A 25,578-nucleotide genomic window follows, 5' to 3' on the forward strand; every position below is an offset into this window, starting at 1 on the left:
GTCGATCACCTTCCCTCCTCTGCTTCCATAACAATTTCCATGCCCATCCTTTCCAAGCATAATGATTCAGTCATATCAGATTGTAAACTCTAAGGAATACAGATTGTGTCTCTCTTTATAATTATGTATCTGCTGATAGCACTTTGGAAAAAATAAGCAGTAATAGTGGCATTAGGAGACATTTCTTTTCTGTGGAGCCTGAGGATGAAGGAGTTTTGCAAATGACTTCTTTAGCTTGTAAGACAATTACATTGATGACTGAGTCACTCAGTCCTCTGTGTTCATTATATAGTACTCTGACTATTTAATGGCTACTAGGCAGACACAGACCCCTCCCCCACCCCCGATTTAGTAAATGATGCCTAAATTTGGAAAATTCAAAATCAATAATTGGCTGTTAACCCTTTCTAACAGGACTTCCTATTCAGGGTCGCGGCAGATGGAAGGCTTTGGGGAAAATCACTGCAGCCATTCTGGATATTGGGTAAAGGCTACAGGAGGGGTAAGAGAGCGAGATGCTGCACAGGAGGGAGAGAGGCAAGAGAGAGAGAGAGAGAGAGAGAGAGAGCAAGATGCTGCATGGGAGAGAGGGGTAAAAGAGTGAAAGAGAGATATGCTACATGCGGAGAGAGGGGGGTAAGAGAGAGCGATGTACGGGGAGGAAAGGGATAATAGAGAGATGCTGCAAAAGGGTGAGAGGGGCAAGAGAGAGGGAGAGAGATGCTGCATGGGGGAAGGTCAAGAGAGAGAAATGCTGCATATGGGGAGAGGGGCAAGAGAGAGGGAGAGAGAGAAAGCAAGATGCTGCATGGGGAGAGAGGCAAGAGAGGGAGAAAGAGTGAGATGCTGCACAGGTGAGGAGAGGGGCAAGACAGTGAGAGAGAGAAAATTGCTACAGGGGGAAGGGGCAAGAGAGTGAGATATGCTGCACAAGAGGAGGGACAAAAGTGGGCAAGAGAGAGATATGCTGCACGGGAAGAGAATGGCAATAGAGAGAGAGACAGTGGGAGAAGGGCAAACCTGGCTGGCTTATGAGAATCCAGTCGTTGCATGCAAAATTATTTAACACAGAAGGCGGCATCTCCTCTTTTGCTGGTAGATCCCTCCTTCTGTTGCACATATAGCAGGCAACAGTTAGGATTCCATTTTTTTAAAGAAGTAATACTATCAAAACATATTCCACGGTTGCATAAGGGGAGACAAAAAGAACCAACCTGTGACATAGGAAGGTATATTCCATATCTTTTATGGGATCTTTGATTAGAACCTTATCCAGAAACCAGCCATTCCCTAAAAATAATTATTAAAAAGAAAACAGTGAAAACAATACCTTTGGAATAGAAATAAAGGAGTAATTCTTGAACTCTCCAAGCTGCTTGTAGGCCTGTAAATTAATGTTCTAAGAAATACTATTCCTACTCAACCAGCCTCCTTTCCACAGGTAAAAGCATTTATGTAATAAGTCTTGAAACTGATCTCCCAAGACTGCTTTAAAGATTTACCCCCTCTTCTACAAGTGTCGGGAGCAGCGGGGGGCATTTAGTGCGGCTCTCTGCGCTAGCGCAGTTTAATAGAAGAGGATTTCAATCTTTACTAGTATTTTACCTTTTGGACCAGATGATCACTAAGGACTGGATTCTATAAATGGTGCCGGTATTGGCGACTGCCTAAAAACTGCCACCAATTGTGTATCAATCACTGCTGTTTTTAACAGCTGTCTTAAATGTAGAGGCCAGCATTTTACAGGCCTACATTTAAGGCACCTGTCTTGTACCTACAGAATGCATAGGGTCACCTAAGGATGCCTAAGGCCAATTCTGGCATAAACCACGCCCATGCCAGCCTCAGACATCTTTAGGCGTGCCTAGACACTTCCGTAGGTGTGCGAATAGCACCTTTAACATAGGTGCCATTCACTGCATCGATTTTTTATTTTATTTTAAATGTGCATCCTGATTGGTTAGTTAGACGGCCGTAGGACTAGAATCCAGGCCTAAATAATTTTCAAACTTTGAGCAAAGTATATGATTCTCTATGAGGAATAAGTATTATACACTTAGACAGCAGACATTGACTATCAGAAAGCCAACAGGAAGTGAGGCAAGTGTAATTTACTTTTCATGGGGGTCTATTACATGGATTTATCCTGAACTGTGTCCAGAAATGGCAAAAAAAACAACAACCTTTGTGCCATGATATAAGAGGCCTTGGACTTATCCATGCAAATGTTTATTTGCATTTTCTGATGCTAAGAATATATGCTTTGATTCTGCACAACTGAAATTTCTTTTTTATTCAAAGAACTTGGAGTCCCCTAGAGTCTGAGGGCAGTTGAGTGTTACATCTGTTTGGGGTTGATACAGTTATCATAGGGTTTACATGCTGTGTTGTTTAGTTTCTTTTTTTTTAAATCTTGCTCGTGAGGTATTCCTGGGATCTCCTTCTTTTGGTGTTCTAGATCGTGCATGTAAATCCCAATTTTATATACAGCTTCAAGGTATGATTTGGGGTTACTTGGTCAGGATAATAACATGAGAACATAAGAATAGCATTACTGGGTCAGACCAATGGTCCAGGTAGCCCAGTAGCCTGCCCTCATGGTAGCCAATCCAGGTCACCAGCTCCTGGCAAACACCCAAAAAGTGCACTATACCATGAGTATTTTATAAAAGGCTCGCTAAATGAAGAGCCTTTTGTAAAATAGAAATAAGAAAGCTTGGAAACACATGTCTAGACACCTAGACAGATTTAAAAAAAAAATGATTAGCATCAGTTTTGAATGTGTAAAGGCTACTTTTAAAACCAACACGTGTTAGTTTTGGCACTTACATTCCATATATTTATCTCTAGTTTTAAAACTGGACACCAGGGAAAGCCAATTAAGGAGCTAAGCAAAATAACTATTTGAAATAAATGTAAGGTGGGTTTAAATACCAGAGAGGTAAACACAATTTCCCTCTCAATCACTGGTGTATACTCCAGGTGCAAAACAGCAGTTAGCTGACATATCTGTCTCAATGGAAGTGGAGATGCTGACATCCAGATTTTTAAAGTATGCATGTATTGCCGTAAAACTGGAAATACACAGATACAATTGTGACCCGAACAAAGCACACCCATGGCTCCACTTGGTGACCACTGTGGCACGGCTTTGGGGGTGTTCTTGGAGGATGCACCCTAGTTTTCTTTTCACGTTACAAATTCGTCTCCATCCACCCAGACCGGGATGTGCGACTTTTATTCGGAAAACTGTGCTCATGGGCCGGAAATGTATTCTTACCCAGTGGCTTTCACCTCAACCGCCATCTCTTCCACAGTGGAGACTTTTAATGCTACAACAGATGTTATTAGAAAGAAAGGCTATTGAAGACATGGCAGCAAAAAAGGGTCGGTTATTCCGTCAATGCTGGTATCCTTTTAGCCAGACATTTCCACCTTATGTTCAACGACAACTTTGGGAGGACTGATTTGAACTTTATTCCTCTTTGGACAGTGCGTTTCTTAGCTATGTTTGTCCTTGCTGCTGCTGCTGCCTAGAAGGGGTGGGGGGGGGGGAGGTCGGGGGGGTTTGGGACCTGGAGTGGTGTTGTGTTATAACTAAATTTTAAATGACTTTTGTGCTAATTGTGTCTATAGTTGGTTGAATAAAAATTACTTTACATAAAAAAAACTGTTCATATTGTGGATCTATGTAAGTAAATGGCTTTTTACAATAGCTGTTTATATATCGGTCATTTATACATGTAAACACTGCTATTTGCATGTGGAAACACCATGCAAGCCTCCTCAAAATTCTCTAATTTACAATAGCTCCTGCGACTAAGGGGTCCTTTTACAAAGGTGCGGTAGCGGTTTAACACGCAGAATACCGCGCGTTAAACCGCCTGCCGCGCTAGTACCTAACGCCTCCGTTGACGAGGTGTTAGGATTTGAGGCTGCCGCGGGGGTTAGCGCATGATGAACTGTCCGATGCGCTAACCCCCGTAGCGCACCCTGATAAAAGGAGCCCTAAGGCTATGTTACTGCTAGCTTATTATTTCATAAGATGAACTGTTTACAATAAAGAAATATTAACAAAATGCCTGACAAAAGTCCAACCCACTCTCACTCGGAAATCACTGCTGCCTTACAATTTATATTCTCTATATCCTTACTATCCTTCCATCACTATATTCTCTATGAAAAGAAGTCTACTTTCATATTCACAAAGTCTGCTTGCATAAATCCCACCAGCTCTACCCCTCTTTCTTACCTGCCTCCAGCCCATCATGGCCTATAACAATCTTAGACAAATTTCCAAGCTGCACAGCTTCGAGCTGGAAGGAATCTGTCTGCAAAACATGAAAATTAAATTTACCTATGAAGTTGCTACCTGCAATGTGAAATGAACTGGCAGAATGAAAAGAATACGCAATCTTTTTACTTCTAGGTCACCAAACTAGAACATAATCTAGGTTGGTCATGACTGAAAATCATTGTGATCTGTAGGTCTCTCCAACCCAGTTAGGTTTCAGGTTCGTGTAATGACTGTGCATGAAATGGATTTGCAACCCAGCCTTCATTGCATGCAAACCTATCTCAAGTATATTCATTGTGGATATCCTGAAAACCCAACTGGCTGGGGATCCCCAGGTTAGATTTCAGAAATGAGGTACAATTCTTGTTTAAATTCACAGCAATATAATATCAATTTTGAAATACAATAATATTGAACTGTATGATAAAAAACAAAAATTGAAGGACTGGAGAAAATATAAATATCAGAATTCAAAGTTCAAAACACTCCAGAAAGTTTCAATCAATATATAGCTTGGGTAATTAACAATGAAGGAAAAAATTCTCAGGTGGCCATAAGAAACTATCAGATCACTCATGGGGTGTCCACAGTATTAAAACACTACAGGTCAAATAAGCTGTGTCTTGACCACACCATCATAGACATTTTAAAAAACCTTCATTGTTAAGGATAGATATACAATGTTCCACCGTGAATTTGCAGTTCGCAAATCACGTACTCGCTCATTTGCAGTCTGCTCCAACCACCTTTTCCTGTAGTAAAGTCGGCCAACACCAATCAGGAGCTGCGTGTCAAAGCAGCTCCTGATTGGTGTAGCCCGACTTTACTACAGGAAGAAGCGGTCGGAGCAGACCACGAGTGATTTTCTTCACCCGCCGGCGCTCCAGATGTCCTCTCCTGCCTCCCCTGCCTTTTGACAGGCGAAAACCCACATTCACGGTTTTTCAAAATTCACGGGGGTTCCTGGAGCACTGTAATATCTGCAGACATAAATTCACAGTCATTAAAAACTCTTAAAGACTGATGTATATGAAATTGTTTATCTGAAAGAAGATTTTAATAGCATCCACCAGGAGACAATGTTAGGATCTGCCAACAGTGACCATCATTTCATGGCTTCAACACACCACTGCTTCAAAGCACTGGATCAATTGGCACTAACAGCGCTCTCCAATCTATAGAGTTATTACTGACTGCGAATTTATGTCTGTGGATATTGTATCTATTCTATTAACAATGAAGGTTTTTTGTATGTCTATGATGGTGTAGTCAGGGCACAGTTTATTTGAACTCAGTGGCATAGTGAGGGTGAGAGGCGCCTGGGGTGGTGGTGCCCCTCCCCCACCCTCTTCTCTTCCCTTCCCCCACCCCCATCCACTCCTTCCCTGCCCCATCCTGCTGCACACACGTGCCCCTTCCTTTAGCCCATGCCTCTTTAACGTTCCCGGCGTGAGCAATAACCACAACCTGCTGCTTGTGCCAGCGTCGGCTCTTCCTTTGATATCATTTCCTAGGCACAGGTCCAGGAAGTGATGTCAGAAGAAGAGCCGACATTGGCGCGAACAGCAGGATGAGATTGCTACTCACACCACGAATGTTAAAGAGGGGTCGTGGGGGGTAGGGAAGGAAGGGGATGGAGAGGAGGATGGTTGCTGGTGCCCCATCAAGAGGGCATCCGGGGCAGGCCGCCTCCCCCCCTTACATGCCACTGTTTGAACTGTAGCCCTTTAATGCTGTGGAAACCCTGAGAGTGGTCTGATAGTTTCTTATGGCCACTTGAGTCCTTTTTCCTTCATTGTTAATAATTACCCAAGGTATATATTGATTGAAACTTACTGGAGTGTTTTTATATAGTTTACTGACACTTTTAGACAGCTAAAAGTACTGAGATTAGGGGGACACTCAATTAAATTACTTGATAATACTTTTAAAACTACGAAGAGGAAATATTTTTTCAGTCAACAAATAGTTAACCTCTGGAAACTCATTATTAGAGGATGTGGTAACAGCTGTTAGCATACCTGGGTAAAACCAGGATGTCTCCATCCATCCTCCTTTTTCTGGAGCCATATGGTAACCCTATCGTTAAAGCCATGATTTCTGCAGGATTTATGCTAGTATTTTATAAAGGTAAGTGTTGCCTCCCCCCAAAATGTCAAAGATTCCACCCCTCTTTTTGCATATATAACTGAATGTAAAATGATTTTTAAAAACCTCATATACAATGAGCACTCTGTATACTCTCTAATTGCATAAGAACTTTAGGTTATTAATCTGATACTAATTACACATTGAGAAGAGGAATTAAAGCATGATACACTGTAAAAGAACTTTCTTGCCACTCACTTGCCCTTTTAAAAATTTTCTTGTTTTATTTGACCTAAATAGTAGTCTTGATCCTGAATCACCCCTTTCTCCGTAGACACAGATGTAGACATTTGCTTCAGTTCCAGCATTCCATACATCGTCTGTCACCACATGTACTTCATATTTGGTCACTGTGATAAAAGAACAGAATCTTCAATGTGATGATGCTACTTTTATCTGTACTGTATATGTAATATAGAATTGCCAATAGTATTTGTACAAATGTCATACAGTGACATCATTCAGCTAACCCCAATCCCTCCTGCCGGAACCCCCCACCTCCATTATATGTTTTGAAAATTTACTTACTGTGTTTGCTCAACAGTTTCCTAGTGATTTCTTCCTAAAACCTGTCATTTAAGTTTCTTTAGTGAACAATTCAATTTTTAAATATAAAAAATTATGTATATGCTACATAAGGGGCATAAGAATTTTAGAAAGGCTTAGGTGGGGCAAAGCACAAAAAAGGTTGGGAAACACTGTGTTATATAGTAATACTTTCACATAAATTAATGCATGATGTCAAATTGTGTAATGTCAGAACAGCACAGGCTCTACAAGAAGTCTCAGGATGCAGGAAACGCATTCAGCGTCCCATTTCAAAGTCTGATCAGTCGTGCTACACCCTGAGGCAGCAGATTGTGAAACGCTGGCCACCGTTGGTGTACCAATCAGCTGAAGATAAGTTGAGTAATTTTTTTCTCCTATCTTTTTGAGTTTTCTACAGCAAAGCACAGAGTTTTCTCAATTTTGATGAAGGTTTTTTGCCAATGAGGTGACCTCTCAACCACCTTTAATAAACCACTTTTTGTGGAGGTGAGAGCCAAGGCTCTTTTCTGAGGCTTTTTCCTTCTATTTAACTTGTTGTTGTGCTGTTCTACCATTACACAATTTTAATCATCATGTATTAATTTATATGAAAGTGTTACTATCTATTATTATTTTCACTGTATCTGAGTTATTTTGGCTGGACACATCTAGATGTTAGCCAGGTATGCCCACCCATATGCATGCCCACCAGCAAAGAACACGCCATAAGACCATGACATATATTTTCCTACTACTCATATTTTATAATAGATCATTTTGTGTAAATGACTAGAATACCGCCATATATGTACATGCCTGCTACCTTGAACTAGGCAGCCCCATACAGAATTGCCCCTTAATGCATAAGACTATGTACAATTGCAAAATGTTTCATGTCAAACTCATTACCAGCAATGAAGCCACAGCCATATGCTTGCAATAATGTTGTGGACTGGATACCAGTATGTTATAAGCTTTTGACCAATTTACATTGTTTTCAAATGCTACAGTATTCTAAATAAAGCAGAGGCTTTACTGAAAGGTTAAAAGGTTTTGGTATATTGAAACCATGAAAGAAACTAGGAAGTAGTTATATTCTAAGGGGTATTGTAAAAAATATTTTTAAGTGTCTAATGGAGATATTTCAACACCCCTTCCTGTTTCACCTAATCATTCTTAATAGTGTAGGCTCAAACTTGAAAAGACAATAGGGAAAGGAGAATGGCTGACAACCAATTATAGGGCTAGATTCACTAATCCCCGATTCCGTGTCCGATCCGTGCCCGACTGCATGCAAGCCGCCGAATTCACAAAAGGCCTGCATGCAAATGGGGGCAATTGTTGACATGCCCCTCCCCCCCACCCATTGCACAGATCGCTAGAGAGCGATCCCAACGCATGCACAGACCATCTGTAGATAGTCTGCAGATATATCTAAGAGCTGTCTAGAACCGCAATTTTTTTTTTTTATCTTTTACTATCCCAGCGAGCCTGTGGTTTTAACCCGCTTTAAACCCGTGGGTTAAAACCATGGGCTCGCAGTGTGGGGAAGGGAAGGAGATCAGGGCAGAGAAGTACGGCAGCAGAAGGCAGGGCAGTCGGAAAGGACCTCAGTGACTGGTCCTCAGCAGTCGCTTACTTTGGATCGGCCAGCCCAGTCGGAGTTGCTTTTTTTATTTTAGTGAATCGTTTCCTGTCTGCATTTGAATGCCGTTCCCCCTCATTTGCATGCACGGATCGGAGGATAATTGGGACAGAGGTTAGTGAATCAGGTTGGAGGGAAATCGGGTTGCAAAGGGCTCGCAAACCAATCGGTTTGCTTAGTGATTCTAGCCCATAGTTAACTAAGAAAGAGTAAACTCATTTCTAAGACTTGGAATGAACTGCTAGATATAGGTGTTCCCACCTGGGAGAATGGGTTGACCACGGTGTAAAACAGGAAGTTCCCTACAGATTTCACCATCATCATGACTCTGTGACAGCCATCTGTGGACTGGAATATAATATTCTTCCTGTGAATTAAGGTTCTGCAGGTGTACCTACAACAGTAAACAGAAGCATTTATGGAGTGCAAGATATGCATTACAACATCTTCTGGTCATCTTATATAGAATTATCCGGGAAAAGGTGAGAAGGTAAATATGATAAAAGCCAAAAGAAGTCAAATGTAAGTTTTGAAGAATTAACCACTTAGGTAGCAATAACGATATTCAGTTTCAAAATTTCTTTCAGACCCTCATAGAGCATTATCTAATTGTACTTGCAATTAGAGAATGACACAGTGGCGGTTACCCGCGGCTAGCCACGTTTAGCCGCGGGTAACCCGCCGAAATGGGGAAAGAAAAATAGCAGTCGCTGCAGGGACGGGGACAAGGCCATTCACCGCCCCGTGGAGCGGTGAATGGTCTTGTCTCCGCAGTGAGGCATCAAGGATCGCACGGTCCCAGCAGCCCCTGCCCGCCTGATCAATCGTAGCGTTTAGCCAGCTCCCTCCCTTCACCTCACCTTAGTTTGCAGGCTTTCTTTTTCGGCGACTCGCATGCTTTCAAATAGCCACGCATGTGCAGCTGCTCAGTGTTCAATCTTCTGCTCTGACGCAACCGTAAACAGGAAGTTGCAGCAGAGCAGAAGATTGAACACTGAGCAGCCGCGCGTGCGGGTCACTGAAAAAGAAAGCCTGCAAACAAAGGTGAGGTGAAGGGAGGGAGCTGGTTAAATGCTACGATTGATCGGGCGGACGAGTGGGGGCTGCGAGGACCGCGCGATCGCGCGTGTTCCCGGCTCACACTGGAAGGATAGAGTGAAAGGGAAAAGGATTCTGGGCCAAGGGGATGAAGAGGGAAAGAAAAATCCACAGCAGGAAAGAAAGGGGAGGACAGGCGGGTGAGCCAGATGCTGGAAGCAAGGGGAGGGGGGAAGAAAGAGGGAAAGAAGCTAGATGGGCTTGAAAAGAAGAGACACACTGATATGGAAGAGGAAGATAAGGGAAATCTGGACACAGGAAGGTAACAGAAAGAGGGGAAATTATGTGCATGGGGCATAGGGACAGAGACATAAAGGGGACATGCCATGGGGATGGTATATGGACACAGGGGGGGAATGGCAGATACATAGAGGAGATATTAGAAATGGGGAAAATAGGAGCACAGAAGCGAGGTTTGTGGGGATGGGACAGGGACCGAGCTTGCAGTCTCCAGTGGCTTGCACAAATTATATTGTAACGTACCACGAAAATAAGAGGGAGGAAGGTAGATAAGATAGGCCACACGAGAGGAGCTGAAGGGTGATAGAAAGGAACAGATGGTAAAGGAGGGAGGGAAGGGTGGTGGTGGAAAGGAATAGAACAGACATTGAAGGAGGGTGAAGAGGAACAGACCCTGAAGGGAAATGTGGAAGACAGAGTGGGGAGAAGACACTGGAAGGGAAGAAGACAGATGCCAGACTATGGGGGAGCGGAGGGAAGAAGATGGGTGCTAGACCAATTGGGGGGAGGCACAGAAACAGCAAATGGAAGACGCAGAGAGAAGACACACAGTGGATGGAAGGAATTGAATGAGAAGATGTGGAAAGCAGAAACCAGACAACAAAGGTAGAAAAAAAAAATTCTATTTATTTATTTATTTTTTGCTTTAGGATAAAGTAGTATATTAGTTGTGTTGATAAAAATTTATAAACAAAGCCCTGCCAGCTGAACATCTCTTTCTCTAGTTCAGCAGCAGGAACTTTGATTTATAAGAAAGGAATAAGCTAAATATTACAGTACTAAGGCTTATATGGATGCTGCGGGGACGGTGACGGGGCGGTGAATGGGATGGCAGTGGCGGTGACGGGGCGGTGAAAGGGATGGCGGTGACGGTGATGGGGCGGTGAAGGGAACGGCGGTGATGGGGCGGTGCAGAGGATGGTGGGACGGGGACGGGGCGGTGATGGGGACAGATTTTTTCCCCGTGTCATTTTCTACTTGCAATCTCCTAACACATAGGTAGTTTTCTAGAACAGTGGTTCCCAACCCTGTCCTGGAGGACCCCCCCAGACTAGTCGGGTTTTCAGGATAGCCCTAATGAATATGCATGGAGCAGATTTGCATGCCTGGCACCTCCATTATATGCAGATCTCTCTCATGCATATTCATTAGTGTTATCTTGAAAACCTGACTGGCCTGGGAGTCTTCCAGGACAGGGTTGGGAACCACTGATCTAGAACACAATAGGATAATTCTTAACAAAGATCTTGGTTTTCTTTCCCACTACAAAGGAATTGTAACTGTTTTGTTACCTCTCTGTCTTCTACTTAACAAAGACCTTGACTTTCTTTCCCACTACAATGAAATCCAAACTGTTTTGTTATCTCTTTGTCTCTAACTACCACTGAAATGCTTTCATGATTCCTTATATATACTGATTTTGCCAACATTTGCTTATTTCTGATCTGAGGAAGAAGGGGTTACTTACCTTCAAAAGTTAATCATAAACTGCTTTGTTAGTCCAATTAAAAATTGTATTATTTTGTTCCTTTATGTTTTTGATTTTTCTACATATTACCTCAAATAAGAGAGAAATTTTTAAAAGCATTTCTCCTTCATGTGCAAAAAATTATACATCAAATATAGAGGTAAATTTAAGTAAGTACAGACTATACATGTGGATGTGTACTAAGACTGATCAGAGGTGTTCCACAGGTATGTATACAATCTAACCCCCAAAATATGTGCAGGTGTATATGTACAGTATATTGCATAGTTTCTATGGAGAAATTTTCAGAACAGAAGTACGTGCAAATCTTTGATTTTGAAATTTTCCTGATTGTACACAAGAAAAAAAGTATGCACATATTTTTATGTGTGCATATGCTTGCAAAATTATCTTATGGGGTTTGATTGTATAACACAAAGGTGCTATTTTAGTCTGGGGAGAAATTGAAGGGGGCATCAGAGGTGAGGGACTTTGAGTAGAGAGGTTAGTGTGGCAAAGAAACAGCGAGGGTTAGAGCTAAGAGAGTTAGTTAAATGGGCATAGTATTTTTGTTTGGCAAGTGAGAGGGCAGACTGGAAGACCGTCAGCAGGAATCTGAAGTGTATGAAGTCAGCGTGTGTGGGATTTAAGCCAAAGATGTTCAGCAGATCGGGCACAGAAGCACAGGTAGAGGATGTTGGAGGTTAGCCAGGTCTGAGGTTTGGCGTACCATACAGGATGTGAAATGGGAGGAGTGTGGATATCTAGAACAGAGGAGAGAATGGTTTTATAGGAGAAGACAGCTTCATTGACAGACTTGCATGACATAGTAGTTGAAGGGAGGGATGAGACAGTGGTGTAGAGGGTGCCAGGGTCAATAGCCTGAAGGTTCTTAAACATGTTGGTAGTGATTAGCTGGGTTGGGGGGGGGGAGGGTGATGAATTGTGAAGGTTAGAGATGATGGTCAGAGAAGAAAAGAGTTGAGGTGCAGAAATTGCCAATCAGGGCCTTAGACCCCTCCCACTGCATCCCTAGATGCATTGGGAGAGAGAAGGCCCATCATTCGCAGCATGCTGCCCTGTAGGCAGGAGGGAGTGGGCTTCCCTCCTACTAATTTGTCATTAGCAAATAATCAGGGAGGACAATCTTCAAGAATTGTTTGATAGAGTAAATCACAAGAAAATTCTTCATTTTTCACTGTGCCATTTACAATGTTTTGTAAATATGAAGGAAATATTGGGTAAGCTTGTGAGTGTTTATTATAGAAATAATCTAGTTGCTATTTGTATAATATTTGTATAAAATTATACAAATATTATACAAGAAAGGCTCCTATCCATTTAAATCATGCTCTGTAGGCCGGCCGCCGATATTCAGCAATACTTAACCAGGCTGAATATTGACCAGAATGTTTTCTTGTTCATAGCTTGAGTCAATAAAGATCATTTCAATAAATGAATAAAAAGAACAGAATGTAGGCAACCTCTGAAGATGCCTTTAAGATCACCTCTAACTAGTGTACTTCTCAAAGGGATAGAATTAAACTGTCACCTGTTCACAGAGCCAGGAGGGTGATTGTCCGGAGTTGTTGTGCCCAATGCGGATTTTGTAGAGCTCTCCGATGTCCCCGGTGTAAATCTGTGGAAAAAAGAGAAGATATTTTTGTGCTATGGTGTTGTATAGCGCAAGCCATGGGGAATGACTTTTACTGGAAATTGAAGGCAAGACTCAAGCACTGAAGGACTCTCTGCTTCAAGGAAAATGGTATAGGGTTATAAGCCTTTCACTTTGGAGTCACTAGTTCAAATCTTCGTATGGGTTGATAGTGCAGTGTTTTTCAACCTTTTTTGGGCAAAGGCACACTTGTTTCATGAAAAAAATCACGAGGCACACCACCATTAGAAAATGTTAAAAAAATTTAACTCTGTGCCTATATTGACTATATATAAAGTAATTCTCTTGAATAGGAATCAAATAAACACAAAGAAAGTATTTTATAATTACTTTATTGTGAAAAATTATAAAATACTTTATTCAGTGCGAAACCTGGGCCTGTTTGGCTGAACACAAAGCTGATATTCTGGCTGGAATCGAAGAAAGACACACAAGTAGCTCTTCGTCAACAGCTCTCAGTCTCTCTCTGTATTTGGTTTTTATAGCATACAAAAATAGACAAATATACCCTCCATCCTTTTTATTAAACCACAATAGCAGTTTTTAGCGCAGGGAGCTGTGCTGAATGCCCAGCGCTGCTCTTGACGCTCATAGGCTCCCTGCGCTAAAAACCACTATTGCGGTTTAGTAAACGGTGACCATATTGTAAAATATAGACAGCAGATATAAATTCAGAACTGTGCATAGTAAGTGAAGGGAAGTTTTCATCTCTGGGAATTTACCCAGTTAACTATTAAGTTATTTGGGCAAATTCCTTTGAAAACTGTGGTAATACTGCCTCCACTTTGCTAAATTTAAAATAAAATCATTTTTCCTACCTTGTCTGGTGATTTCTGGTTGCACTTTCTTCTTCTGACTGTGCATCCAATCTTTCTTCCCTTCTATCAGCCTGTATGCTTTCTCTCCTCCACACCTCATTCCCTCCCCCAACTTTTTCTTCCTCTCTCCCTGACCTTTCTTTCTTTTTTTCTGTTTCTCTTCTTTCCTTCTGTTTCCCTGCCTGCCCCCTTTCTTTCTTTCTCCCTGCCGTTCCCCAAGCCACTTCCACTGCCGCTGCCATCGGGGAACAGGACCCACCAATGGATAACAGGCCCCAAAGCCGACGCTGATGCATGCTCTCCCTGACGTCAATTCTGCAATCGGAGAGGAAGTTCCGCCCAGCCAGGCAGCGATTGGCTGGCCCGAACTTCCTCTCCGACTGCAGAATTGACGTCGGGGAGAAGAAGACTTATCGGCTCGATAGATTAGATCGCCAAGACAAAGTGAGTCCTGGGTGATCGGCTCACTTTGCCTTGGCGAGCTACTGGCGCCCCTGCCTCGGGCCCCCTGTCAGCTCCGGGCCCCTGAATGCAGGACTGGTAGTACTGCCCTGATGGCGGCCCTGCGGCACACCAGGCAACATCTCGCGGCACACTAGTGTGCCGCAGAACAGCGGTTGAAAAACACTGTGATAGTGAATGAAGGACCGTACCATCTGAACATATCTGGTGAAATGAGTTGCTTATGAACAGGGTCCTGCCTCACTAAAATCACCATCACAATTTGAAATACAGAGAACTGCTCTTGACAGTTTCCGCAGAGACCAAAGATTTCACAGGCAACTCTCACCCACAAGTCTGCTCTCCCAGAGAAGGGCTCGTATTACTGGAAGGACAGTGGTGTACTACAACTGCAAGTGCTGAACGTCTTCTAAATATAAATAGAACTGCTTTCCAGCCAGGTCAATCTGGTAACTTTCCTACAAAAAAGCATCCCCTGCTCAGGCAACAATTTTTAAAAACAAGTCAATTTCAAATTAATTTACTGTGAAGCTGGAAAGAGCCTTCTGAAATTGCAAAGTCCTGTTGACTTGAAAATTTAAAGTGAAATATTATAACTGCATAAGAACAAAAGAACTCCAACGAGTCTGCAGTGAGTGTCAAACAATGAAATCCAAAAAAGAGACTGCAGGACTGATGTACTTGATGCAGGAACTTTATTTTTGTCAGAAAAATGTTGTTTTATAGTGGTCCACCTTTGTTTGGAAACAAGGACCCAGTACGGTCCGTGTTTCGATCAACACATCTTTGTTGATGAACGATGTGGAGCACAACAACGTACAAAAGTTTCCGAAGCTTGTGAAACAGCTGACCTGAAAGTGGTGCATCTCAGTACAAAGCTGACCAAAATAAAGTCCCTGCATCAATTACACCAGTCCTGCAGTCTCTTTTTCGGATTAAGTGCATAAGAAAGCAGCATTTACTACACATTTTTCTGTAAGGTAATGTGTTAGTTCGGGACATAAGAACACAAGAATAGCCTTACTGGTTCAGACTAAAGGTCTATCAAGCCCAGCAGCCCGTTCTCATGGTGGTCAATCCAGGTTACTAGTACCTGGCCAAAACCCAAGGAGTAGCAATATTCCATGCTACCAATCCAGGGCAAGCATCCCATGCCTTTCGCAATAACAGACTATGGACTTTTCCTCCAGGAAATTGTCCAAACCTTTCTTAAAACCAGCTACACTATACAATCTTACCACATCCTCTGGCAAAACGCATTCCAGAGCTTAACTATTTGAGTGAAAACAAATTTCCTCCTCTTGGTTTTAAAAGTATTTCCCTGCAACTTCGAGTGTCCCCTAGTCTTTGTAATTTTTGACGGAGTGAAAAAATCGATCCACTTGTATCCGTTCTACTCCACTCAGGATTTTATAGACTTCAATCATATCTCCCCTCAGCCGTCTCTTTTCCAAGCTGAAGAGCCCTAACTGTTTAAGTCTTTCTTCATACGAGAGGAGTTCCATCCCCTTTATCATCTTGGTTGCTCTTCTTTGAACCTTTTCTAGCACCACTATATGGAGACTAGAATTGAACGCAATACTCCAGATGAGGTCGCACCATGGAGCGATAGAGGGGCATTATAACATTCTTAGTCTTGTTAACCATCCCTTTTTAAATAATTCCTAGCATTTTGTTTGCTTTTTTGGTTGCCGCTGCACATTGGGCGGTAGGTTTCATCGTATTGTCTACGATGATACCCAGATCCTAGCATCCAGTAACTGTGATTCAGGTTATTCTTCCCAATGTGCATCACTTTGCATTTGTCCACAAAACTATGCATGCTTCCAACTTACATGCATAGTTTTGAGCATGGCATGTTGCACTTTATCCAAGGAAGCAGCAAGGCAGTCTGCTAAATCCAAGATGGCAAAATAATAAATGTCAGTTCCCAACAGGAAATCATGTCTTCACATACTTCATTAGCTACACCCTATGATACATAAGCACCCAACACTGGCCATGTTTTGCCCGCAAGGGCTACTTCAGAGGCATAAAACAGCTAGTAAAAACAAAACTAAATATTAATAGAGAAAGCACATTTAAAGCAATTTAAAGGGACAGAAAGTGCACATTAAAAAATACACACAGAATGGGTAAGAATGGTGGGGGTTGTTTTGGGGTTTTTTTTTTAGTTTTTGGAATTGCTGTTTTAGTTGTATTAAATACTGAATTCCCTCCCCCTTTTTAAAAAATGTTTTTAACTTTGTTCTTTTCAGTTTAACTAAGTTGGTGAAGCAATAAGTGAAACAGTGAGAGGCGCAGGGCAGTGCAGGAGCTCCAGAAGCTTGCTCCTGCGTGCCTGTGCGCCGTGAGCCCCGAGACAGGAAGGAGGTGCGCAGGGCAGGAACGCGGTCTTGCCCATATACTACTGGACCACCAGGGATAACTGAAAAGGTAGGGGTAGGGGTAGGGGGGTAAAAAAAAAATTATTTGTAGCAGTCAGGCCGGGACGGGAGATGGGAGGGATCCCTCCTGCTCTGGCCTATCAGAGACCTGCATCAAGTCGTGGAGGGAGTTGGGTGATGACCCAAATATAGGACGAGACCCCCATTTTTGGGCCATTTTTTTGGCCCAATAATTTCATCCTATATTCGAGTATATACAGTATTTGAATAAACATCCCTTACTTTTTATTGATGGAAATTCCCAAGACCTACCAGCTAATAAACTCCTCTGTCAGTGGCCAAAACTCTTTCCAAGCTCAGAAGCCAATGGGAGAGCTTCTGGGTCACCACTGCCACTGCTGTCCCTACCATGCATGATCATCATATGCTTCAAAAATGCTTAATCATTTTTTCTTTGCCCTTAGATAAAGAGGAAGATCAATTCTGCCAGTGATATACAGTAGTACCGTATTTTCGCGGATATAACGCGCACCTGTGTAAAACGCGCACAGGGGTATAGCGCGCAGAAATCACGATGATATGTACCAAAACTTTTCTATACCGCGCTCAGGCATATAACGCGCATGATGCCCGACGCTCCTTTCGCCCGCCCTGACTTTCCGTGCGCTGTCCCGACTCTCCGTTCACCCCCCCTGACTTCCGTGCACTGCCCTGACTTTCCGTGCGCTGTCCCGACTCTCCGTTCACCCCCCCTGACTTTCTGTGCACTGTCCCCCCTTGAAGTCCTGTCCCCCCTTGAAGGTCTGTCCCCATCCTGAAAGCCTGATGCCCCCCCCCCGACGTCCGATACATCCCCCCCCCGGCAGGACCACTCGCACCCTCACCCCGAAGGACCGCCGACTCCCCAACAATATCGGGCCAGGAGGGAGCCCAAACCCTCCTGGCCACAGCGACCCCCTAACCCCACCCCGCACTACATTACGGGCAGGAGGGATCCCAGGCCCTCCTGCCCTCGACGCAAACCCCCCTCCCTCCAACGACCGCCCCCCCCAAGAACCTCCGCCCGTCCCCCAGCCGACCCGCGACCCCCCTGGCCGACCCCCACGCCCCCCCCACCCCCCTTCCCCGTACCTTTGGAAGTTGGCCGGACAGACGGGAGCCAAACCCGCCTGTCCGGCAGGCAGCCAACGAAGAAATGAGGCCGGATTGGCCCATCCGTCCTAAAGCTCCGCCTACTGGTGGGGCCTAAGGCGCGTGGGCCAATCAGAATAGGCCCTGGAGCCTTAGGTCCCACCTGGGGGCGCGGCCTGAGGCACATGGGCCAAACCCGACCATGTGTCTCAGGCCGCGCCCCCAGGTGGGACCTAAGGCTCCAGGGCCTATTCTGATTGGCCCACGCGCCTTAGGCCCCACCAGTAGGCGGAGCTTTAGGACGGATGGGCCAATCCGGCCTCATTTCTTCGTTGGCTGCCTGCCGGACAGGCGGGTTTGGCTCCCGTCTGTCCGGCCAACTTCCAAAGGTACGGGGAAGGGGGGTGGGGGGGTCGGCCAGGGGGGTCGCGGGTCGGCTGGGGGACGGGCGGAGGTTCTTGGGGGGGGGCGGTCGTTGGAGGGAGGGGGGTTTGCGTCGAGGGCAGGAGGGCCTGGGATCCCTCCTGCCCGTAATGTAGTGCGGGGTGGGGTTAGGGGGTCGCCGTGGCCAGGAGGGTTTGGGCTCCCTTCTGGCCCAACTACACAAAGGTACGGGGAAGGCGGGTGGGGGTGTCGTGGGGGTCGGCCAGGGGGGTCGCGGGTCGGCTGGGGGACGGGCGGAGGTTCTTGGGGGGGGCGGTCGTTGGAGGGAGGGGGGTTTGCGTCGAGGGCAGGAGGGCCTGGGATCCCTCCTGCCCGTAATGTAGTGCGGGGTGGGGTTAGGGGGTCGCCGTGGCCAGGAGGGTTTGGGCTCCCTCCTGGCCCGATATTGTCGGGAAGTCGGCGGTCCTTCGGGGTGGGGGTGCGAGTGGTCCTGCCGGGGGGGGGGGGATGTATCGGACGTCGGGGAGTCGGCCGGGCAAGAGGGCTTGGGCTCCCTCTTGCTCCGATCGTGGATGCGGGTGCGGGTGGGAGCGCGTGCGAGCGGTCGTTCGGGGTGGGAGCGCGAGCGGTCCTGCTGGGGGGGTGAATCGGGCGTCGGGCGGGGTGGGAACTATGTTTAAAAACTTTTCTATACCGCGCTCAGGCATATAACGCGCGAGGGGTATGCGCGGTACGTAAAATCACGTATAACGCGCGCGTTATATCCGCGAAAATACGGTAATATACCTCTGAATTTCTTTTACTTGCTAAAACTACTTAACCATCATTTAAAATACTTTTTTTTTGCTCTTTAGAGTTTATTTTACCCCCTTTTATGAACCCGCATTAGGCTTTTTTTTTTTTTTTTACCGGCCACAGCGGTAAAAGCTCCGTCACTCACAGAATTTCAATGAGCGTCGGAGATAATACCACCATGGACGGTGATTAAAAAAAAGATTAACGCTGCTTCATAAAAGGGGCCTTAGTAGGGAACAGTGTTTATTCCAGTAACTTGCTATGGAAAATTACAAGACCCCGAAGTATGTTTTGAATGTAGAAGACTATGCACTTCTAACTAGTTCCTGAATTTGTGAAAGCATGGTTCAGTAATTAAGGGGTGTTGGAAGTGGAGGAAATTCCTTAGCTACGATAAAACATGGCTTTTTACTGCAACTTATTTTACCAGTATTGCAGGTTAGAGACTTGCAGGAAATGAATATCTGAAGCTGCACAATTCAGGGCCCCGGAAGCATCAGGCTGCTAATATGAGGTCTGATGCACCTAGTGAGGCTTATTTAAGGGGCCAGTGCAGTTTCAATATGTTTACAGTTCCCCCTATGAAGATATATCCTTTGAAGAGACCCCCCAAAAAGAGATCCCCAGCTTGAAGGGACCCTTTAAAGAAGTGCTTCTCAACCCAGTACTTGAGGCACACCTAGTCCCCATCAGGCTTTCAGGATGTCCACAATGAGTATACATGCAGTGGCCCCAGGCACTGGCCCTTCTCTGTCCCCCCTTCCCCCCACGCCATACTCTCGTCCTCCCTTCCCTATTCCCTCCTCTACCTCTTTAAATTTTCATCAGCGCAAGAAACTTTTCCAGCCTGCTGCTTGTGCCAGCTTGGCTCCCCTCTGAAATCACTTCTGGGTTATGGGGCCAGGAAGTGACATCAGAAGGAAAGCTAACGCCAGCGCAAGCAGCAAGCTAGAGAAGCTGCTCGTGCTGCCGAAGATTTAAAGAGGTACCGGGGGGAGGGAGGGAATGAGTATGGCACGGAGAAGGAGTGGGGGGGTGCAGAAGGAGGGGGTGCCACCGCCTCATTTGCCTCCTACCCCTGTTACACCACTATATGCATGAAATAGATTTGCATGCACTCCCTCCATGTAAATCTATCTCATGTGGATATCCTGAAAACCTATTGGGACTAGGTGTACCTCAAGGATTGGGTTAAGAAGCACTACTTTACAGACCATCCTGGACCTATCTTCATGAATCCCCTAGTGATCTAGGGATAAGTAGCAGGAACAATCCCCAGGCTGGAGGAGTTGCCGTATAGCGAAAGATTAGAGCAGGGGTGTCCAACCTTTTGGCTTTGCTGGGCCGCATTGGCCGAAAAAAATGTTTCTGGGGCCGCACAAACACACAGAGGAAGGAGCTGGCAAGACGGTAAACACCTGGGGACAGCAGAGGAAAACACTGCAACCCCATCGACCGGGGTCACACAAAATACTTCACTGGGCCACATGCGGCCCTCGGGTCACAGGTTGGACACCCATGGATTAGAGAAACTGGGCCTCTTCTCCCTTGAAAAGAGGAGATTGAGAGGGGACATTATCGAAACATTCAAGATAATGAAGGGAATAGACTTAGTAGATAGAGACTGGTTGTTCACCCAAGGTAGAGTGAACGAGAAGGCACTCTCTAAAATTGAAAGGGAATAGATTCCGTACGAACATGAAGAAGTTCTTCTTCACCCAGAGAGTGGTAGAAAACTGGAACACTCTTCCGGAGTCTGTCATAGGGGAAAACACCCTCCAGGGATTCAAGACAAAGTTAGACAAGTTCCTGCTGAACCAGAACGTACGCAGGTAAGGCTAGTCTCAGAGTTGACCAGAGGGCCGCCGCGTGAGCGGACTGCTGGGCACGATGGACCACTGGTCTGACCTAGCAGTGGCAATTCTTATGTTCCTAAGTCACTCTTGCACCTACCAGTGCTGGGTTCAAAATGGCACCAGTGACTTCTACTATAAGGGTTCAAGTTATCATATAAGGGTAAATGCCTGAAAGAGTTCTGTTTTGTTACTGTCACTATTATACTTACAGTAAAGGTATTTTCTTGGCCACTCTGAAATACATCCTCATCATGTCCATCAAGACAGACTGGGCCTGAATTTCTTTGACGTCCATACAAGGTGATGTAAACTTGTGAGCTAGTGCCTGCAGATGGCTCTTCATTGGTAAAGATTGTTACCTTCCACTTTCCTGCTATAAATTCAGAAACATTCGAAGAATATAAAACCTTAATTTTAACCTTGTTATTGTCCAGCAACATATTAGGAAGAGAACATTGTATTAAAAGTTTTGGATGGTTTGAAAATGTTTATGGGTACATAATCAGTAGTTCCCTTATAAATCAAACTCTAATCTAGTTTATATAAAAGCCTATAGTAATGATCAAATTGTGTAATAAATACTGCTAGGAATACCAAGTGCTGTAGGCTGAGGGGCCCTATGTTGGGCAGCAGTGACATAGTTGAGCCACACAATGCGCAGGAGAAAAAAATGGCAAACCACTCCTGTACTCTGCCTTGAAACATCACAGGGAGGATTCTTCACTGTGCATGTTGCCATGAGTCAGTGGCAGACTCGGTGGCATAATCCATCCCAATCCATTTATAAAATCTACCGGGCACAAAAGAGATTTGCCGGTTTTTGGAACAAATTCTCATTATCCAAAAAGGCAAAGTCTAACTCGGGTAATATTCCTTACCCTACACTGCCCTAATACTGATCTTGTGTCATTCCTCACTTTTCTGTATCTTCCCTAATCCTCTTAAATCTATTTAAATGTCATATGACATTCTTTTTTGCACAAGAAACATAACTAGCCACTGTTACTTTTTTTGTTGTTGTTTAAATCTTTATTAATTTTCAAATTTTGATAGTGCAATACAATTGGTAAATCATAAATACTGCATAGAACACACTAATAACTATACAATTATTACATGATTACACAATCATTTACGCCCATCCTCATCTTAATTATTAATACAATAATACATATGATGTGATTTCAATATTATAATTAAATAATTTAACTCCTCAATGTACATTTCCCTCCCCCCACCCACCCACCTTCCTGGATGTGTAAAGAATCTAATGAAAAGGGAAGAAACATGACCCTTACTGCAGTGACGTACCTAGCATATGTGACACCCGGGGCCCATCATTTTTTGATACCCCCCATCTGTATGAAAAACATGATTTTTAGTACCAATCCACACGTCACACATGAATACCTAGGAAAAGGCAGCATCTTACATACTGCAGTGAGCAGTACATCAATAAACCCATTGTAAAATTAAACAAGCCAGACTAGTACAGATTAATCCTACACAGTCAATCCTAACGGAATACCATGTCTTTTTGAACACACAGAACACAGAAAACACCTTCGCCTAGTATGTAATCACAAACTAACCCCTCCCCCTTTTACAAAGCTGTAGTGTGGTTTTTAGCCATGGTGGTAACAGCTCAGATGCCAACGCTAAAAAATGCTCTACAGTTTTGTAAATGGGGAGATAGAATAAAAATACGTAGACAAAGGTTAAACTGAAGCACCAAGAAGCTGGGCTCTGCATACAATGCAACACCACAGAAACAGCGATGTAGCTCACCTAAAGCAAAAAATAAATAAATAAATATAATTTTTTTTTCTACCTTGTCTTCTCTGATTTCTGCTTTCCTCATCTTTTTGTCACTCTCTTCCTTTCATCAACTGTCTACCCTCTCTCTGCCCCTTCTATATGGCATCTTCTCTCTTTCTATTCCCCTTCCAGAACTTGATGCCTCCCCCTTCCATCTCTCCCATCACCCCCATTGGTCTGGCATCCATCTTGGTAAGCGATATGGTAATATGGTAATATGGTAAGCGAGAGCAATTTACAAGATAGTATGGCGCAGGACCTGCATACATTGGAATGCTGGTCCTCAACCTGGCAGCTGGGCTTCAATGCTGGGAAGTGTAAGGTCATGCACCTAGGTAGCAGAAACCCGTGCAGAACTTATACCTTGAACGGGGAGACCTTGACCAGGACTTCAGCGGAACAAGATTTAGGAGTAATCATTAGTGCAGACATGAAATCTGCCAATCAGGTGGAGAAGGCTTCCTCAAGGGCAAGGCAGATGCTGGGTTGCATCCGTAGAAGTTTCGTCAGTAGAAAGCCTGCTGTCATAATGCCATTGTACAGGACCATGGTGAGACCTCATCTGGAATACTGCGTGCAATTCTGGAAGCCACATTACCGCAAAGTCGTGCAGAGGGTCGAGTCGGTCCAAAGGATGGCCACCAGAATGGTCTCAGGGCTTAAAGGTCTCTCGTACGAAGCAAGACTAAACAATTTGCAGCTCTACACTCTCGAGGAACGCAGGGAGAGGGGAGACATGATTGAGACATTTAACTACGTCACCGGACATATAGAAGTGGAAGATAACATTTTCCTTCTCAGAGGCCCCTCAAACACAAGGGGGCACCTGCTCAAACTCAAGGGCGGGAAATTTCACGGTGACACCAGGAAGTATTTCTTCACGGAGCGAGTGATTGATCAATGGAACAAGCTTCCAGTACAGGTAATCGAGGCCAGCAGCGTGCCAGATTTTAAGAATAAATGGGACGCCCATGTGGGATCCCTACGTGGGTCAGGGCAAAACATTGGCTAATCTTAAGGGGAGGGTCTATAGAGTGGGCAGACTTGATGGGCCTTGGCCCTTTTCTGCCGTCATCTTTCTATGTTTCTATGTTTCTATCTTCTTCCCTTCCCTCCTACAGTGGTCTGGAATCTCTCTCCTCTCCTCTTCTTCCCTCTCCCACATTCCCATGGTCTGGCATTTCACTCTCTCCTCTCCCATCCCCCCCACTTCCATCAGCATCTGCCCCCTTTCTCTCCCTCCATCACACTTCCATACCACCCTGACCCCCTTTCTCACCCTGTACCAAGATTCCATACCACCCTGACCTCCTTTCTCTCCCTTCACCACCCTACTATGCTCCTTTCTTTCTCCATCGCAAGTCAACAAGGCGCGATGACTGCTTCTGCTCCGGATGGAAGAGATAAGTGACGTCGGAGGGGGCTGGGCCAGCAGACGCAGAGTTGCGGCAAGATCCAGCGATGACTGCGGCTGCCAGCCAGCCACACCCCCCCCACCTCGGAAGTCACTTACCTCTTCCAGAACAGAGGCGGTAGATGGCACAGTCATCGCGGGACCTTGCCGACTCTGCTCTGTTATAAGTACGGTAGCAGCGCTGAGGTGCGGTTTGGAACAGCATGGGAGGTTACGGATAGAGAATGACATGGGGAAAAAATCTGACCCCGTCACTTCACCGTCCCCGGCCCACCATCCCCTTCACTGCCCTGTCACCATCACCGCCATCCCATTAACGGCCCCGTCACCATCACTGCCATCCCATTCACCGCCCTGTCACCATCCCGCAGCATCCATACAAGCCTCAGTACTGCAATATTTAGCTTATTCCTTCCTTATAAATCAAAGTTTTGGCTGCTGAACTGGAGAAAGAGATGTTCAGCTGGCAGGGCTTTGTTTATAAATTTTTATCAACACAACTAATATACTACTTTATCCTGAAGCAAAAAAAAGAAAAAGAAATAGAATTTTTTTTCTACCTTTGTTGTCTGGTTTCTGCTTTCCTCATCTTCTCATTAAATTCCTTCCATCCACTGTCTCTCTTCTATCTGCATCTTCCATTTCTGTTACTGTGCCTCCCCTCTTCCAAATTGTTCTGGCACCCTTCTTCCCTCTGTTCCCCCCATAGTCTGGCATCTCTGTCTTCTTCCCTGCCAGCATCTTCTCCCTACTCTCTCTTCCCCATTTCCCTTCAGCGTCTTCTCCCACTCTGTCTTCCCCATGTCTTTTCAGTGTCCTTCTTCCCACTTTGTCTTCCCCATGTCCTTTCAGCATCCTTCTCCCCCTCTGTCTTCCCCATGTCCTTTCAGCGTGCTTCTCCCCCCACTTTGTCTTCCCCATGTCCTTTCAGCATCCTTCTCCCCCCGTCATCCTCATTTGCTTTCAACGTTCTTCTCCCCACTTTGTCTTCCCCATGTCTTTTCAGCATCCTTCTCCCCCCTCTGTCTTCCCCTTGTCCTTTCAGCATCCTTCTTCCTCCTCCTTTGTCTTCCCCATGTCCTTTCAGCATCCTTCTCCCCCCTGTCTTCCCCATGTCCTTTCAGCGTCCTTCTCCCCCATCATCCTCATGTGCTTTCAACGTCCTTCTCCCCACTTTGTCTTCCCCATGTTCTTTCAGCATCCTTCTCCCCCTCTGTATTCCCCATGTCCTTTCAGTGTCCTTCTCCCCCCCCTTTGTCTTCCCCATGTGCTTTCAGCGCCCTTCTCCACACTCTGTTTTACCCATTTCCCTTCAGCGTCTTTTCCTCTCCACCCCACATTTCCTTCTCCCTGCCTCTTACCTTCGTGGTGCTTTCACCCCCCCCCCCCCCGGACAACAGGCCCGGTGCAACAA

At 45.0% G+C, this 25,578-nt stretch overlaps 1 protein-coding gene across 2 annotated transcripts in view; it reads right to left on the reverse strand.

Moving 5' to 3' along the window:
• RP1 (RP1 axonemal microtubule associated) overlaps positions 1 to 25,578 on the reverse strand; it is a 627,806-nt gene that overhangs the window by 449,481 nt on the left and 152,747 nt on the right. For both annotated transcript variants that reach the window (XM_033933654.1, XM_033933653.1), the window contains exons 4-9: positions 21,142 to 21,305; positions 12,977 to 13,063; positions 8,880 to 9,012; positions 6,644 to 6,795; positions 4,253 to 4,331; positions 1,215 to 1,290 (exon numbers count right to left, since the gene is read on the reverse strand). In XM_033933654.1, coding sequence (XP_033789545.1) covers positions 1,215 to 1,290; positions 4,253 to 4,331; positions 6,644 to 6,795; positions 8,880 to 9,012; positions 12,977 to 13,063; positions 21,142 to 21,305 — 691 coding nt within the window. The remainder of the gene's footprint in view (positions 1 to 1,214; positions 1,291 to 4,252; positions 4,332 to 6,643; positions 6,796 to 8,879; positions 9,013 to 12,976; positions 13,064 to 21,141; positions 21,306 to 25,578) is intronic.

The sequence above is a fragment of the Geotrypetes seraphini genome, chromosome 2 (genome assembly GCF_902459505.1).
Source record: "Geotrypetes seraphini chromosome 2, aGeoSer1.1, whole genome shotgun sequence".
In the NCBI taxonomy this organism is placed as follows: Eukaryota; Metazoa; Chordata; class Amphibia; order Gymnophiona; family Dermophiidae; genus Geotrypetes; species Geotrypetes seraphini.